Genomic DNA, 18,451 nt, shown 5'->3' on the forward strand with positions numbered 1-18,451 from the left:
CTAATTAAGGCATAGATGATTTGCTGGTGAGGCACTGGTGAGGGCTTGAACGGACCCAATCCCTGGTGCCTGGCCCCTCGCTGCTTGCAAAGCTTTGCCTCAGCATCCTGGCCACTGGAGCAGTAGCCACTGTTCAGCAGTGCTCACCACAGGCCCTGGTCCAAGTTCCTCCGCGGGCGCCAAGATGAGTTGTGGCACCCCGATTTATTGATGAGTTAACAGAGCTTCGAGATGTACATCCAGGGTAACCAACTAGTAGTCCTCGGCAGAGCTGAAATCAAAGCTACCCTTTGAAACCTCCACCACCCTGGCTGTCTCTCCCTTCCTGAAGGCCACTTTCTTTTTTTACTAGCCGTCCCTCTGAAGTCTGTCCCTCTCACCCTCCAGGAGATCAGGGGCCCCAACCACATCTTGTGGCGCCAGGGCTGGAAGGGTGTTTGGCACAGGGCATGGGCTGTGTGAAAGAGCACTCTGTTGACCTGGAACCTTCCTGCGTCTGGTGCCAGATTTTCAGCCGGGGAAAAGGTGGACGGTGCCCTCCCGCAGGGCCTAAGGTCAACAGGAGACCTCAGGGGAGTTCAGTGACTTATACAAGTGCCCTGGAGAAGGTCCGTCCACCCTCATCTTCCACAGACGCTTTTCCTGGACCAGCTCCCTATCCATGGCCACACAAAAGCTAGCAATAGAGCACAAGGACTCCAGACCAGCAGCCTGCCCGACCTCCGCCTCCCGCAGAAAGCCCACCCGTTCCTAGACACGTCCCACGGAAGCACAGGGCATAGCTCAAGGCCACGGTCCCACTACCCCCAAAGCGGCCGCTTCCACGGAACCGTCCGAAGGGCTGGCCTCGCCACCCTGCGCGCGAGTGAGCCGCTTGCCGGCGCGCAGCTGCAGCCAAGGAAGCAGCAGCGCCCCCTCCTCTGAACCGCGGCGCACTGGTCCTCCCGGCCCGGCCCGCTCCTAGCAACACGGGGCGTCCCCAACGACAATGACCGGCGCCGGCGCGCGGGACTCTGTGTGAGGCGAGCGCCGAGGCTCCCGAAGCGGGTGAGGCGACCTCGGGGGAGTGGGGACACACAGCCCCGGTCTCCCTTATCGGGGCCCGCTCAGGTCAGCTGGGCCCGGGAGCCCCTCTAGCGTCTTCTGCCCACACCGGCCAGAAGCCCACAGGCGGCCATTGCCTGGGTTCCGTTTTCTGTGGCGGGGAAGCGCCGGTCCGTACCCACAGGAGACCCCACGCCCTCCATGCGAGGACGCCCCGCGCCTCCTCCCCACCACAGTCACTGTCTGCAGACCGTCTGGCCCGGGGCTGGGTATCCGAGTGAGGCGAGCGGAGGAACTATGGGAAGAAGAGGGGGAAAATGGGGCATCCGTAGGGCGTGGAGGAGAGCGGTCCCAAGCCCTGGGGCCCCAGCCTTCTGCGAAAGGCCGTCCCTGTTCCCAGCACCCGAGGGCTGTAATCCCTCCCGCGTGTCCAGAAGCTTGCTTCCGCATCTCCCTCCCTCCCACTGCACTGCCGGTTTTCCTGGGTTACCAAGGAGAAACCAGCGCCTCTACACCCCAGGTAGGATGGGGGAGGGACCCCGTGGCCTTTGCAGCTGAGCTTCCCTGCTAGGGTGTCTGAGCTGAAGGTAAGGAGGGGTGGGAGCAGAACCGCTGGAGTCCCTTTTGAGACAACAGACCTGAGTGGTCAGGAGTTGGGAGGAGGCCAGCCCGGGGGCTGTGGTAAGTGAACTGGCGGTTTCACCCAGCCCAAGTCCAAGTACGCGGGCCGAGGCCCGGTTGGAGAAAGTTTTTTGCCCTTCCATAAATGGAATTCCCAACTTGGGAGTGACTTACCCCAAAGTAAGACATGGTGGGCATGAAAGAAATGGAGGTGGGTGTAGACAAAAGCCGAGAGTCCTGAGGACAGACGAGGGCTCTCCTGAGGGGATCTGGGATGGGAGTGGCTAAGAAGGCAGTCAGAGCAGTGGGTGCAGAGCCAGCTCCTGGGGAAGTGTCCCAGGCACAGAGGTGCTGTCTGCCCAAAGAGAACTGGGTGTCTCCACTTCTCGGCTAAGAGGAAGGGAGGTAAGGACAGTTGAGGACCAGGACTGTGATGCACAAGAAGGTGAGAATGCTCCCCTACAGCATCTTCCTCGTGTTCCCATTAGGGCAGGTGGAAGGAGCTCCTGCCCAGAATGGTTAGATTTAGCTGGGGACCTGAGGAAGGATGGAGAAGACCGGAGACTTCCTGTGGAGGGAATGTGCCAGGGGCAGGAGAGCACTACTCTGCAGCACTCCGTTGGGCTCCTCCGGCCCTCCAAAGGATGCAGGCAGTGGTCCAGCCTTGCAGAAGGCTTCTGTGCCCAGCAGTGAACTGGAAGAGGGAGCCTGGACTATTTAGGTCAGCACCAAGGGGATAACCCTGGGCTCCGTGTTGGTGAACAAGAGAGCTCATGAGCTGGAGAAAGTGGGAGACTCACTGGAAAAGTGCTGTGAATGACTGAGTTGGGAGCAATTTATAAGCAACCCCAGCATCTCATGGAAGTAAGAGCATTAGACAGACACAAACTAAAACCTCAGCTTCTCCACTTACTAGCTAGTGACATTTAGTAAGTTACTTAAGCTTTCTAAGTTTCAGTTTCTTCATTTGTGAAACAGGGACAATAGTGTTAAATAATAATCCTCAATAATTAATTTCAGAATTTAATGAAATTATGTAAGTAAGCCATCTAGCATCTTCACTATATCTAACACACATCTTGAGTGCTGGCTCTGGGCCCAGCACTATATGAAATGTCTCACACACATTAACACCTTAATCTTCTGGGTAATCCTATGAAATAGGTACTATTAAGTACTGTCCTCACATTATAGATGAAGAAACTGAGGCAAGCGGGGACCTGCCCAAGGTTGCACAGATAGTGGGGGGCACTGTGGAGATTTGACTTGAGGCAGCAGCTCAACTCCTGAGTACTTAGCCAGCTGCTGTCCTGCCTCCTGCTATGTACATGCCATTGAAGGCCTAGAGCTCTCAATAAATCATAGCTATATATAGCCAAGGGTATCGTTCCCAGAACACCTGTCCACCAGATTCAAGCCATCAGAAATGAGGACAACTCTGGCCAAACTGGAGCATCTTGTCACTTTCTATTACACGTGCTTGGGCATGGAAAGAGCAGTCCTTCACACCCGGTCCTTTGAGTTAATGGCCTGGTATGGATGTTGTTCCCTGTGTGTGATTTCAGGACCCTGGACCCTGGTCCTGAGGATGCACAGTAGGGGCCCAGGGGAGGAGGATTGTCCCTTCCCTAGGGACTGTGGTACCAGGTTAGAGACACAGCCATGTGAAGCCAAACAAGCTGGTAAAGGCAGGCCCCAGAGAAGTGAAAGTCCACTGCATGTGTCCCCACTTTCCCCCTCTGAGAGCACAGCACATCCTTGGATGGGGACACCAGGTGGTGGCACAAGACATACCCACTCCTGGTGGCCCTGACCTCTCTGGAATGTCAGGATTCCTGCCCTGCCCATGTTCAAGACTGGCGTCTTGAACGTGCTCCTAGTCTTCAAACTCTGGGATTCTCTGACTGACCCAACAGGTTCCCCAGGGAAGGAAAGCTCCAGAGAGGAAGGTGACCCTTCAGCCACCTCCAGGACTGCCCTGATGAAAATATTAAATTTTGTTTCATTTAGGGGGAAAATGCATTTACCCTAACAGGGATGAAAACTGTACATTAGGGCCCTGAAATTCCCATAGTAAAGTACCAAAGGCCTGGGCGCGCTCTCAGCCCAGGGACGCCCTCCCCACTTTCCAAGGAGCAAGAATATTCTTTCTTCTTTCCTAGTGGAGGGCAGGAACAGCCAGGGGAAGGGGACATACTGAGTGACTGTGGAGGGGTAGTGTATTGTGACTAGAGGAGGAGACCTGCCCTCAGATGCTGGGCCCGGCTCTCATAGGTGTTTTAGGGCCAGTCATTTCCTGTTTCCTTGTTTCTTCATCTGTAAAATAGGGATAAGGAAGCCCATCCTAGCTCCATTATAGGGTGGTTGAAGAGTCACATGAGATTTTTTTTCTTTTTTAGAGATGGCATCTCGCTATGTTGGCCAGGTTGGTCTTGAATTCTTGGCCCCAAGCAATCCTCCTGCCTTGGCCTCCCAAAGTGCTAGGATTACAGGTGTGAGCCACCACACCCAGCCTTTTTTTTTTTTTTTTTTTTTTTTTCCTGAGAGGATAGTTCTGAAAGGACCTTGAAAGGACCTTGCAACTGTTAAGTGCTGGACAGTTGTAAGGTGCTGATACTGTCCCAGCCCTGGAGACATGGAATGTGAGACTAGAGGCTCAATGTAGTCAGGAGAGGAAGAGGCCACAGGAGTGAATCAGGTCCTGTGAGTAATAACCTGGGGGCCTTTGGCCCTTCTCAGCTATCCCTTTGAACTCTTTCATCTACTGATTTAGGATTTTTCCCATAATTTCACTCACCAAACAGTGAGCCTTTTGGTCAAAATGGGGCAGGACCTTTTGGTCAGAAGGAGTAGAAACCCAACTCTTAGCTTTGGCAAAGGGACTTATTAGAAGGCTGCCAACTTAGCTCTCAGAGCTGAAGGCACTGCCAAGGAGCCAGACAGCTCTGGGAGCCTCCGGGACTAGGCATGGGGATCGAAGATACCAGGATGCTGTCTGGGTCTTTCGTTTCTGCTACTCTCCCCCAGGCTTGATTCCCTCCTGCTGCAAACAGACCTTGTAAGTGTGGAGAGAAATGACTTCCAGCAGCAGGAGATCCAGATCCTTCAAGGACACATGTCCTTCTGTCTCCCTCCACTTGGACAAATCTCAAGAAGGACTCTGATTGGCTTATATCAGATAGCCACCCCCAAACAAGTTGCCCTGACCAACAGGATACTCCTGTTGGCCAGAATCTATTATCAGAAGCCAGTGGAGCAGCCCCAAACACCAGCTACCTCGCCTAAAGCAGACCTACCACTGGGCTAGGAATTGGAAACAAAACTGAGGAGGAGACAGCCCCTACACCTCGAGCAGCTCACAGTCTAGTGTGGGTGTGGTGAGAGGGTGGGCAGTCAGGTCACTGGAGTGATGCAGGTACTGGAAAGATGGGGTCTGACAATGGGAGGGGTTGTTTTGTGGCATCAGGGACAAAGAAGCACCTCGCCTTCAGAGAGGAAGTGGTGCTTGAGCTCAGACTCAGAAGACCAGTGATTGTCCCTTTCTCTGGCTGAGATGGTGGGAAAAGCATTTCAGAGGGAACAATTTGAGCAAGGGCTTGGCAGCATGAACTGGGCTGCAATGTCCCAGATGCAAAGAGGAGCTTATTTCTAACAAGGTGTCCAGCCACGGAGGGCCTCACACACCAAGGTGAGGAGGCTGGATTTTACCGTAAGCAGTGATGAGCCGCTAGAGGGCTTACAAGGAGCCTGCCACAGCGGCTGTGTGAAGGCTGGATGTGAGAGAACCAGACTGGATGCCAGAGACTACATGCCCAACAGCTGATGCTGTGATCCAGACAGACACTGAGGCCCTGAGCTAAGGCGGCAGCAGGAAAGGAGAGGCTGCCTGGGTGGGAGGCAGAACTGAATCAGTAACTAGATGGTGGGGTGGGGTGGGAGGGCTGGAAGAGAAGTGACTCCCTGGCTTCTGGTGCCAGCATCTGGATGGATTGAGTTTGAGGGACCTAGGCAGCATCCCAGTGGACTTGAGTCTGGAATGCAGATGTAGGAGAGTCTGGCATTACTCACACCACCACCCCGCAGCCTCACCATCCTGGTAAGCAGTACCCTCTGCTTCTCTGGGACGTCACAGTTAGGAAACCCCACCTGGAAGAGGTGAAAGCTAGAGTCCATCAGCAGGAATGAGTGGATGACCAGGGCAGAATTCTGAGGGACCTTGGCACATGGGGGATGGGCAGAGGGAGAGAAGTCTGTGGTGAAGACTTTTGGAAAAAGAATGGTCGGAAAGTAGGAGGAGAGCCAAGAGAGTGGCACACCAAAGGGTGGCCCCCAAGGGCAGGGGTCAGAACGTGGCCTGCCGAGGGAGGAGCCACACTGCATATCCTCCTCATAACAGTGATAGCGGGGCAGCAAGGAGTTCGTTTTGCTCGTTATCCTTTTAAATATACTGTGTTTTCTATTTTGTTAGTTTTAAAAGTAGATTTTTAAAAAACACTTAGAACTACGTGTTTTTTAGAACACTCCTTAGAAGAATCTTCTGTGTCTGGTAATAATTTGCCTGCCAAAATATTTTTGCGATATCCATTTTTTAAAAATCAAGAGATGATTAAATGAAAATTATCCACTCTGATCTTACGCAGTTAATTTTTTCAGCATTTGCCTGCCTTGTGGTATGGATGATCCTGTAAACGCTGAAGGTGGCAGGGGCTCATTTTTATACCAGCCATGCACACGGCAGCCATGTGATTTGGAGCGAGGCCCTGCCCCTTCCTTCTGAGAAGTTGATTCAGGGCCCTGGAACATGCCCCGATGGGTCCTGCTGTGTCATGCCCAGAGGCGGGCTGCAGGCACGAAACAGCAGCAAGAGCAATTAGGACCAGATGGCAGGAAGAACTCCAGGTCCTGAAAGTGAGGTGCTAGGCGGTGGGACTAGAGTGACCTCATTGCAGAGGCATCCCGCCTGGCCCCGGGTGGGGTTTCCCAGGTGTGGCTCCCCAGAAGAAGAAGGAGAAGGGACTGCCTGCCAGGATGCTGAGGCTGGATGGTGCTGTGAGGAATGACTAAAGAGCCAACTCCAGGGCAATGCATACCAGCAACCTGGGGCTCCCCCTGCCAAGCCTGGTCCTGCTCCCTGGGTGTGGCCCATGGGTGTCCAGGGACATATCTGGGACCAAGGGAAATTATAGAATGTTTTAGGCCAAAACCAAGCAGGAGTTGGTCTAGTCTGTTGCCTCTGACCTTCCTCCATTGTCTCTGTCGTGCTGTCTATGAGCCCTCAACACCACCCTGCCTCCTTGCCCTTCACATCGATCCTGGAAATAGGGAAGGACCTCAGAAACACTGCACTCATCCAAAGATACCATCTCAGGTCAGCATTCAAGAAGCGGGTCTCCAGGATGTGTTCTCTCCAGCCTCAGACCCCTGCCCCTCATAGTACCTTCATTATCCACATACCCCTCCTATATTCTTTACAATGATCAATATTAACCGACCATTATCTCAGGGGGATCTCCACTACAGCCCATGTAGGAAGATATTATTATCCAGTTTCACAGATAAGAAACTGAAGCTCAGATAGGTTAAGTAACTTGGCCAAGGTCACAAAGCACATAACTGGCAAAGTCAGAAATGCAAAGTCAGCAGGTACCGCTAAGCAACAACCCCCTCCAGCCCTACACTCTGAGAGGCCATTAGTCAAAAAGCACGATCTGGTTATTCCACAATTCTGGACACAATCTGTGTGTGAATTTGCATTTGATTTGCATAAGGGATGTCACAATACCTAGATATCTTTCCTGCACTATCCCTCTCCCCGCCACCTGCCTCTCAACCAGGCTTTTCCTCCTTGAGATGCCTGGCAGGCTGGGGAGCACCATCTGGTCCCTCCCTCTGCCAAGGACGCCTTTGCTGGTTCAGAGTGTTCCCTCCCACCGGCCACTACCCAGTGCACTGAGTCGTCAGGGTGCACATCTGATGGGAAACTGCCTGGAGGAGGAGCTAAGTGCCAGCAGCCCCATTTCCTCCTGCAGATCTCAGGGCAGGAGTGCAAGGGTACAGGAATGGGCAAATGGGGGAGGGTCCCCGGACCAAGACACATCCTCTGTCTTCTGTCTTCAGCCCCAGATTTAGCTACCTTCTCGCCTCCCACGCCTGCCCGCTGCTGTCTGGAATGCTGGGAGGCTGGAAGAGCTAGAGGCAGACTGGATGGGGAGATGGAAGGGAAGGGACCTGGAGCTTGAGCTCTCAGTGGGAAGGAGGAGAGGAGGCTGCGGGCACCCTCGTCAGGGCATGGGTCTCTTTCCCCTCTCCTTTCTCTCTCAACCTGCACTTTCCAAAACGGTAGCCACAGGCTTAATGTGCCCATTGAGCCATCAGATTTTGAAGACTTCATATGAAAACATAGTATATAAAATATCTCATTAATAATTTTATATTGATTATATGATAAATAACATTTTAGACATACTGGGTTAAATATAAAATTAATTTCATGGTCAGGCACTGTGGTTCACGCCTGTAATCCCAGTACTTTGGGAGGCTGAGGCGGGTGGATCACTTGAGGTCAGGAGTTCGAGACCAGCCTGGCCAACATGGTGAAACCCAATCTCTACTAAAAATACAAAAATTGGGCCGGGCGCGGTGGCTCAAGCCTGTAATCCCAGCACTTTGGGAGGCCGAGATGGGCGGATCACGAGGTCAGGAGATCGAGACCATCCTGGCGAACACGGTGAAACCCCGTCTCTACTAAAAAATACAAAAAACTGGCCGGGCGCGGTGGCTCAAGCCTGTAATCCCAGCACTTTGGGAGGCCGAGGCGGGTGGATCACGAGGTCAGGAGATCGAGACCATCCTGGCTAACATGGTGAAACCCCGTCTCTACTAAAAATACAAAAAACTAGCCGGGCGTGGTGGCGGGCGCCTGTAGTCCCAGCTACTCGGAGGCTGAGGCAGGAGAATGGCGTGAACCCGGGAGGCGGAGCTTGCAGTGAGCCGAGATCACGCCACTGCACTCCAGCCTGGGTGACACAGCGCGAGACTCCGTCTCAAAAAACAAAAAACAAAAAAACAAAAAAACAAAAAACTAGCCGGGCGAGGTGGCGGGCGCCTGTAGTCCCAGCTACTCAGGAGGGTGAGGTGGGAGAATGGCGTGAACCCGGGAGGCGGAGCTTGCAGTGAGCTGAGATCTGGCCACTGCACTCCAGCCTAGGCAACAGAGCGAGACTCCATCTCAAAAAAAAAAAACAATACAAAAATTAGCTGGGTGTGGTGGCGGGCACCTGTAATCCCAGCTACCTGGGAGGCTGAGGCAGGAGAATCACTTGAACCCAAGAGGTGGAGGTTGCAGTGAGCCAAAATCACACCATTGCATTCCAGCGTAGGCAACAAGAGCAAGACAGAAAAAAAAAAAAAAAAAAAAAAAAAAAAACAAACTACTAATGTCACCTGTTTCTCTTTACTTTTTTTTTTTTTTTTTTGAGACAGAGTTTTGCTCTATCACCCAGGCTGGAGTGCAGTAGCGCAGTCTTGGCTCACTGCAACCTCTGCCCTCCAGGTTTAAGTGATTCTCATGCCTCAGCCTTCCGAGTAGCTGGGACTACAGGCACCTACCACCATGCCCGGCTAATTTGTGTATTTTTAGTAGAGATGGGATTTCACCATGTTTGGCCAGGCTGGTCTCGAATTCCTGACCTCAAGTGACCCACCCACCTTGGCCTCCCAACGTGCTGGGATTACAGGCATGAGCCACCACGCCCAGCCTTGTTTCTCCTTACTTTTTAAAATGTGGGCACTAAAGAAATTAAAATAGCATATGTGGCTTGCATTTTGGCTTGCATTATATTTCTGTTGGCCAGAGCTGTTCTCAACCCCATCCTACGGATCAGGCAGTTGCTGTTCTATAAAATACTTAGTGCAGGGTCCTGTTTTGAGTTGAATGGCTCTTTATTATACCTGTATTTTGGCAATATACACCCCTCACCCTCAGAGGGCCAGTCCAATGTAGGGTTCAGAGCATGAATTTGACAGACTGAATTTAAACCCACCCGTAATATTTCTAAGCTGCATGACATTGGGCAAGTCAATTCGCCTCTCTGTGCTTTAGTTTCCCAGCAGAAAAATGGGAATAATACAAGTGCCTATCTGAAAAAGGCTTTTCTGAAAAAGGTTTTTCTGAGGACACATGAATTAATAGGCATAAAGAACTAAAAAGATTGTCTGGCACAGAGCAATTACTGTAATTGCTATAGAGCTATTATCTAAAATTTTGGGCTGCTCCTTGCTAGTTTCATGTGTCAGATAATATATTATGCCCTTTGGATGCATTATTTTATCCACTCCTCCAAATAATCCTACTGGAACTGCGACCTTCATTTCTAAGAGGCAGCATCTGAAATTCAGAGAGGTTCAGTAACTTGCCCGAGGTCACACAGATAACCAGTGGATGTGTACCTGGATCTGCTTCACTCCAGGGACTGATCCTTAAGCACTATTCTGTACCACCTCTCTTAGTAAATGCCCACCAAGACCCTCCAAAGTAACACCACTACCTCTTCCTTTTGCTCCAGATCCCTACCTGTATCAAGGACCTGCCAGTCTGAGAAGTTTCTTGTCATAAGGCCATCCAGGGGCCACCCGCCCCTACATTACCAGCCTCCAGCATGCAGGAGACCGTAACAACATCAGCATTGTTGGACCCCAGCCACTCCTCAGTCTCCACCCAGGACAAGTCCTCCACTGGCGGACACACTTCAAGCACAGGCCCACAGCCCTCAAAGCCTTCAATCACACCAGTCTCTGCAAAGTCCAGAAACCCACATCCTGGGGCCAATTTCCATCGGATGCGCCGGATCATTGCTGAGGATCCTGAGTGGTCACTGGCCATCGTGCCCCTCCTCACAGAGCTCTGCATTCAGCACATCATCAGGAACTTCCAGAGTGAGTCTGTCCCTGCTTTGGGTGGGAAGAAGAAGGCCAAGAGTGGGGCAAGGTGGGTGGGGACTCTCTGGAGCCAAGACTGCAGAACCTGGGTCCTGGGGCAGCCCCTGCTCTCCCGTATGGCATCCTCATACCTACTCAACACTTCCCTTCCACCCAGGGCCAAGGCAGTTTCTCCTTCTGTTCCCACTGGCAGATCCCACCAGGCTCCCACCCACACTGCACCCTCCATGCCTCTGCCCTCTCCTTGCCTTTTCCACTCTCTCCAACAAAACTCAGCCTGAGCCATATCTACTTCCTTCTCCAGAAAGCCTTCCCAAGTGAACCACCCTCCACTCTGATGGAGTCTTCCATGCCATGTAAGGTCTCTTGGTTTGTTCCATATTTTGTGCTCTGTAATATGGATCCTTTCCAAAGATGGGTTGCCAGCCTCTCCTACCAGATGGAGCGCTGTCTGAGGACAGGGCCATTATTTCATTTCCAGCAACTATTGTCACCCAGTCTCACTCATTTTACTTGTTTATTGTCAGCCTCCCCTCACTGGATGTAAACTCCAAAAGGGAAGAGCCCTGTTTTGCTTACTCTTATATCTCCAGCACGTGGGACATAGTAGTCTCTCATAGTGGTACCTCCAGTTTCTGGCACATAGTGGGTGCTCAAAAAATTTCTTGTTTTGAAATGGATGAATCAAATAAGATTGGAAGCCTCTGACCTCAGGAATTGTATTCCCCATCAGACCAGGTGATAATTGAGAGTTGGACCTGAGAGTCTTCCTCAGTCTGGGAGCTCCCTGAGAACAGATGCTGAGATGTCCCCCTTCAGGCAGGGAACATCCCAAAGCTAAAGGCTGGTGTCCCACCCTCCCCCTGATCTCCCCTGAGTGGAGAGGCTGTCTATCCCCTAAGCAGGGAAGGGTCTTCCCTTTGCCTGGTGCTCCCAGGCAGGCCCAGCCTGAGGCATCATGTTGAGGTGTCCCCCAACACTGTGACCCCATGCTTTCCTTCCTCTGTTCCCAAAGATAACCCTATCCTGAAGCAGATGCTCCCAGAACACCAGCAGAAGGTCCTGAACCACCTGTCCCCTGACCTACCACTGGCTGTGACCGCCAACCTGATAGACAATGAGAACTACTGGCTCCGCTGCTGCATGCAGCGCTGGCCCGTGTGCCACGTGGCCCACCATGGCGGCAGCTGGAAACGCATGTTCTTCGAGCGGCACCTGGAGAACCTGCTAAAGCACTTTATCCCAGGCACCACGGACCCCGCGGTGATCCTCGACCTGCTGCCCCTCTGCAGGAATTATGTGCGCAGGGTCCACGTCGATCAGTTCCTTCCGCCGGTGCAGATCCCGGCCCAGCTCCGGCCAGGCGACCAGTCGGACTCAGGCAGCGAGGGAGAGATGGAGGAGCCCACCGTTGACCACTATCAACTGGGCGATCTGGTAGCTGGCCTGAGCCACCTGGAGGAGCTGGACCTGGTGTACGATGTCAAGGACTGCGGCATGAATTTCGAGTGGAATCTCTTCCTCTTCACCTACCGCGACTGCCACTCCTTGGCAGCTGCCATCAAGGCATGCCACACCCTCAAGGTACTGTCTGCTCCCAGCCTTCCCCCCACCCCTCCTCCGCATCTCTCAGATTCCCTCTCCCCTCCTCTTCCTCCTCTATTGTTACCTTCTTCCCATTTCCTTCTCTTTCATTGGCCAAGTGTTTTTTGTTTTTTGTTTTTTTTTGTTTGTTTGTTTGTTTGTTTGTTTTTTGAGACGGAATCTCGCTCTGTCGCCCAGGCTGGAGTGCAGTGGCCGGATCTCAGCTCACTGCAAGCTCCGCCTCCCGGGTCCACGCCATTCTCCTGCCTCAGCCTCCCGAGTAGCTGGGACTACAGGCGCCCGCCACCTCGCCCGGCTAGTTTTTTTTGTATTTTTTAGTAGAGACGGAGTTTCACCGGGTTAGCCAGGATGGTCTCTATCTCCTGACCTCGTGATCCTCCCGTCTCGGCCTCCCAAAGTGCTGGGATTACAGGCTTGAGCCACCGCGCCTGCACCCTGCACCAAGATACACAGTTCTGGGGTGTAGAGATGAACAAGGTGCTGCTCTTCCAGTTCACCAGTTTGTTTCATTGAACAAACATATGCACTCCAGGCCCTGTCCTAGGTGCTGAAGATTCAAGGATGAGCAAGATTGTGCCATTTGTGCCCTCTGTAGCTAACTCTCTTGATGGGATAAAGGCACTAATTATCAATCATATAAACATAAAATTGATACTAGAATAGGGTTGCCAGATTTAGCAAATGGAAATACAGGACATCCAGTTAAATGTGAATTTCAGGTCCAGGCACGGTGGCTCACACCTGTAGTCTTCCAGCGACTGAGGAGGCTGAGGTAGGAGAATGCCTTGAGCCTAGGAGTTCAAGCCTGCAGTGACCTGCAATCACACCACTGCACTCCAGCCTGGATTACAAAATGAGACCATCTCCAAAAAATTTGAATTTCAGATAAAGAGCAAATAATTTTTAGTATATGTCCTGAATATTCCATGGGGCATTCTTATTTATCTGAAATTTATATTTAACTGGGCATCCTGTACTTTTTTCTGGTACCCCTGAATTGTGATGAATGCCACAAAGAAGAGATACTCTTATGAGAGATTATAAAGGAGCATTTGACCTTACAGGGGAAGGCTTCCCTGAACAAATGTCACTTACATAGAGATTAGAAGGAGGAGTAGGAGTTATAGTCTCAGAGGGAGGAACATTCCAGGCAGAGGAAGCAGTGCATACAGGCTCTATGGGCAGAGTGAACATGGCCAGCTCAAAGAGAAAGAGAAGACTGTGTGGCTGGCACAGAGTATGAGGTGGTCAGCCTTGCTGGGTAAAGGAAGCCTTGTCCAGGAGGCTGTCTTTATCCTTAGGAGCTCTGGGACACCATCCAAGTGTTTTAGGCAAAAAGGTAGGTACCATTACTGGATTTCACACGTGAAAAGGTCACTCCGTCTGTGAGGGATGATGGCCTGGGCAGGGTAGCAGTGGACGTGCAGATTACCTAGGAGATCATTGCCAAATCCAGGTGAGGGTGAGGGTCATTTCAGCGAGGGTAGTGTCTGTGGAGTCTCAGAGGAGTGGAGAGAGTCAAGACATATTTAGGCAGACATGTGTCTGGCATGCATGGGCCACACTGGCATAGGGAGGATCTGAAGGAGAAGGAAGGAGAAGGAGGTGAGGTGCAAGACGTCTGGCTTGTGAGGCTGGATGGCTGGAGGGGCCATTTGCAGAGACAGGGAATGTGGGAAGAGGATCGGTTTTGAGGGGGAAGAGTGTAAGTTTCAGTTAGAGGCATCTCAAAGAAGGGGTCATTTTGTTAGTCGGGTAGAGGGTCCGAAGCTCAGATGAGAGGTCTGAGTTGAATGTGGAAATGTATGCCGTCTTCATGAAGGTGGCAGTTGCAGCCCTGGATTTGGATGGAGTCTCACAGGGGAGAGCCAAAAGCAAGACAAGGAGAGGCCTGGCATGTGGTCTTAGTGGAAGAAGAGCTTGCCAGGAAGCCAGAGGGAGGAGGAAATGGGGGACATGGCATTGTGTCACAGAGCAAGGGAGGGGTATGTTTCAAGTAGAGGGAGTGAGCAACGGGGTGGAATAGAGCTGAGGACTGGATTTAGTGAACGTGGAGGTCACCGAGGGGGAGCTATTTCAGTGGAGTGGCAGGAACAGAGGCCAGATAGCAGTGGTGTCTGGGGAGAGTGGGAAGTGAGGAATGGGTGGCTGTGATCAGCTCTTTCAAGAACTTGGCTGTGAAGGGGGAAAGGTACAGCCATAACAGATGAGAGCTTTGGGTTCCTTCAGAATAACTCACACATGTTTAAAACCAGTGTAAGGTTCCATCCAGTTGCAAGAAAGGGGATGAATGTAGAAGAGAGGCACGGGTTCATAGACCAATAAGTCAGTGCTTGGTATCAGGAAAATGACAGGTTCCCATTCAATGGCTGGGAAGGCAAGAGGAGAGTTCACCTGCTGAAAGAGGGAGCTCAGCAAGGAGGCCCCTGAATTATGAGGAGGCTGCAAAAAGCTGAAATAGTTGTTGTAGATTATAGGCAGGTATTTTGGCCAGAGAAATATAGTTAGATTGGCATGCAGCATTACAAGCCTATTGGTGGTTCCAGTGATAGCAACCAGTCCCGTCAGCTGATGTTTTCTATTTTGTCAGTTGCTTGCGCACAGGCATGCAGAAAATAGAGAGTGGGGCTGATCCAGGGTAGGGCTTTGCCAGAGAGATGCAATGAAAAGAGAAGAGACACAAAAGACTCAGCTGCGTAAGAGGAGCATAAAGAGGAGTGAACTGAAGGGTAGGGAGAGAGAGGTCAGACACTCAGAGGTCTCAAGGGAGAGAGAGGAGCGGGACAAGCCAGCAGGAAGGTGAGGGGGAGAGGATCCCATGGATAATATTCATACTGCCAGCCCCATCCCCTTTCCTTCATTCCTTTATCTCATCCTTTTCCTGCTTCTCCACCTCCCCACTTTCTCCCTGGTTCTTGCCCTGGCAACCTCCTTCAAAGAGGTCCTCTCCTTGCCCTGGTGGATCTTGGCTGGCAGAGGAGGATGCAGTGAGCGGCTGAGGCCTCAGGCAGGCTTGGATTCCAAACCTGTCTCCACTGCTTCAATCACTGTATTACTCTGGGGAAATATATGTAAACCTCCATTTTCTATCTGCAAAATGGAGAGAACTTTCTCTTCTTCACTGAGATGCTGAAGGTTAGAGATAATGGTTATGAAAGACCCAAGCGGCCAGGCATAGTGGCTCGTGCCTGTAATCCCAGCGTTGTGGGAGGCCGAGGCAGGTGGATCACGAGGTCAGGAGATCAAGACCATCCTGGCTAACACGGTAAAACCCCGTCTCTACTAAAAATACAAAAAATTAGCCAGGTGTGGTGGCGGGCGCCTGTAGTCCCAGCTACTCGGGAGGCTGAGGCAGGAGAATGGTGTGAACCCGCAAGGCGGAGCTTGCAGTGAGCCGAGATCGTGCCACTGCACTCCAGCCTAGGTGACAGAGCGAGACTCCATCAAAAAAAAAAAAAAAAAGGAAGAAAGAAAGAAAAAAGAAAGAGCCAAGCATGTAGTAATTGCTCAATAAACAGTGATCTTTCCTCCCTGCTACCTGCCACCAATTCTACACTACTCTGCCATGCTGGTAGGCCTGGCCCCCTCCATGACCTAGCCAGGTGGCCAACACTAGGTGAGCCAAGTTTGCCAAAGATCTAGGTGGACAGGCTGATTATCCCTGGTGCCATAGACCCTCTGCCTGCCCACAGATCTTCAAGCTGACCCGAAGCAAGGTGGATGATGACAAAGCACGCATCATAATTCGAAGTCTTCTGGACCACCCAGTCCTTGAGGAGCTGGACTTGTCACACAACCTCATTGGGGACCGTGGTGCACGAGGTGCTGCCAAGCTGCTGAGCCACAGCCGCCTGCGTGTGCTCAACCTGGCCAACAACCAGGTGCGTGCGCCTGGTGCCCAGTCGCTGGCTCATGCTCTGGCACACAACACCAACCTCATTTCCCTCAACCTACGTCTCAACTGCATCGAGGATGAGGGTGGCCAGGCTCTTGCCCATGCCTTGCAGACCAACAAGTGCCTCACCACACTGCACCTCGGTGGCAATGAGCTGTCTGAACCCACCGCCACACTCCTGTCGCAGGTGCTCGCCATCAACACCACACTCACCAGCATCAACCTGTCCTGCAACCACATCGGGCTGGTGAGCCACCTACTCTGGGCTTGTGAGGGTGGGTGTGGAATCCGACTGCCAGGAGTACTTGTGGGATAATTGTGAAGATCACAGACCTTACATACTACATACTGCGTCGAGTATGCACACATACTGTGTATCCCAGTGATTATTATTTTTCCTTTAATCCTTACAGTTACCTAAGTAACTGTATATTAACCCTAAGCGTATTTAACACTAAATATATTTAAGTATATAACTAAGTATATTTAACCCTACTTTCTAGATGGAACACTAAGTCTCAGAGAGGATTATGAATTGCCCAAGGGCATCAAGTCAGTAGAAAGTGGCAAGGCTGTGGTTCAAATCCAAGATTGATTGAAAGCCTGAGTCCTTTCTAATAGACTGTATCTCTCAAACTTTCTTAACCAAGTCTGAGAGTAAGAAATGCAACTTATGACCAGGCACAGTGGCTCACGCGTATAATCTCAACCCTTTGGGAGGCTGAGGTGGGTGGATCACATGAGGCCAGGAGTTTGAGACCAGCCTGGCCAACATGGTGAAACCCCATCTCTACTAAAAATACAACAATTAGCCCAGTGTGGTGGCATGCACCTGTAACCCCAGCTACTCGGGAGGCTGAGGCAGGAGAACTGCTTGAACCCAGGAGGCAGAGATTGCAGTGAGCTAAGATCATGCCCCTGCACTCCAGCTTGGGTGACAGTGCAAGACTCCATCTCAAAAAAAAAAAAAATGCAATTTACATGAACACCAACATAAACATAATTTTGAAATTTATGACTTGTGATATATGCTGATATTTTCCTTTACATTCTACTCTATTGTATTTTTAAATGCTTCTGTGACCCATTAAATTGACTTTGCAACACACTGCTGGGTCACAACCACAGAATGGTGGCATTCTACCTCCCAACATGAAATTCTTTCACATTGGGGCTAGCCCACCCAACCCAGCAGGGGTTGGAGCTGTGATGACCATTGAGCGGGGCCCTCCGTTAGGTCACTGAACCCTCTGCTAAACCTCCCCATGAGAACCTTGCTCACCTACACAGGCACATACACACATGTGCATGCACACACACACACATTTTCTAGAGGGGGTGCTGTTGACTGCAAGTAATAAAAAGCTTAACCAGAAATGGCCTTAAGCAGGAGGAATATTCAGTGTCTCCCACAACCAGAATTTGAGGGTTGTAGGGTTGGTAAACCCCTGGGTTCAGTGCCACCCTCTGCTCTGCCCACCCCAGCCTCGTGGCTAAGGCCTCTCTAGTGCTTCTCTCGGTCCCAAGATGGCTGCCACAGTTCTGACATCTCACATAGGGACATGCCCAGAGGCAGAAAACAGGAGAACACCTGCTCCCTTTTCTTCTCTTTTTGGAGTGAGGAGAACCTTCCCAGACGCCACCCCCTCTCAGCTTCCCCCTCGCATCTCATTAGAGTTGTCCCACATGCCCATGGCTGAACCAAAGGAATGGAATTCTCATCATTGCCAGAGATTCATGTTTTTCAAGCTAGTAGGGTTGAGAAATCAATTTAGTGGGTATTGGCTACCATTTTTCAAATGGAAAAGAATAGAATATGTCAACATGCGTCACAAAAAGGTTAAGTATTATTTTGTGAAACTTTATGTTTTAGTCACATCTACATGAAAATGTGTAGTTATGTATGTCAGATCCTGGGTAGTGATGTATATGACCCCTTCCTTTGCACCCTTCTCCCAGGACGGTGGGAAGCAGCTCCTGGAAGGCATGTCGGACAACAAGACCCTCCTGGAATTTGACTTGCGCCTGTCAGATGTGGCCCAGGAAAGCGAGTACCTCATTGGCCAGGCCCTCTATGCAAACCGAGAAGCAGCCCGCCAGCGGGCCTTGAATCCCAGCCACTTCATGTCAACCATCACTGCCAATGGCCCTGAGAACTCTGTGGGATAAAATGACCTGACTTGGATCATGGCCCCAGCCCTGTCCCTCATTTCATACCCCTGCCATGCCTGCTGCAGACTATCACTCTGGTTCAGAGGGAGCAGGGAGGGGGACCGTGAATATCCTTGGAGTGATCAAGGGTTGTATGGATGGAGACATGAGGCAGGAAAGGGAGACTGGCATGGGGGA

The 18,451-nt window shown here is 51.5% G+C and overlaps 1 protein-coding gene across 5 annotated transcripts; it reads left to right on the forward strand.

Moving 5' to 3' along the window:
- Window positions 1-114: 114 nt before the first annotated feature.
- LOC105489537 (t-complex-associated-testis-expressed 1) lies at window positions 115-18,287 on the forward strand. Of its 5 annotated transcripts, XM_011754376.3 has the most exons (6): window positions 1,240-1,564; window positions 2,154-2,386; window positions 10,230-10,599; window positions 11,618-12,186; window positions 15,900-16,349; window positions 18,062-18,287. In XM_011754376.3, exons 3-6 carry the CDS (start codon window positions 10,323-10,325, stop codon window positions 18,269-18,271), a joined length of 1,506 nt encoding a protein of 501 aa, XP_011752678.1. In that variant the 5' UTR covers window positions 1,240-1,564; window positions 2,154-2,386; window positions 10,230-10,322; the 3' UTR covers window positions 18,272-18,287. The 5 variants fall into 5 exon arrangements, with proteins under 5 accessions (XP_011752675.1, XP_070953083.1, XP_011752674.1 ...); XM_011754373.3 differs by lacking the exons at window positions 1,240-1,564; window positions 2,154-2,386 and adding an exon at window positions 115-1,047; XM_071096982.1 differs by lacking the exons at window positions 1,240-1,564; window positions 2,154-2,386 and adding an exon at window positions 987-1,110 and having other exon boundaries at window positions 15,900-16,088.
- Window positions 18,288-18,451: the final 164 nt, after the last annotated feature.

The sequence above is a fragment of the Macaca nemestrina genome, chromosome 5, assembly GCF_043159975.1.
Source record: "Macaca nemestrina isolate mMacNem1 chromosome 5, mMacNem.hap1, whole genome shotgun sequence".
Lineage (NCBI taxonomy): Eukaryota > Metazoa > Chordata > Mammalia > Primates > Cercopithecidae > Macaca > Macaca nemestrina.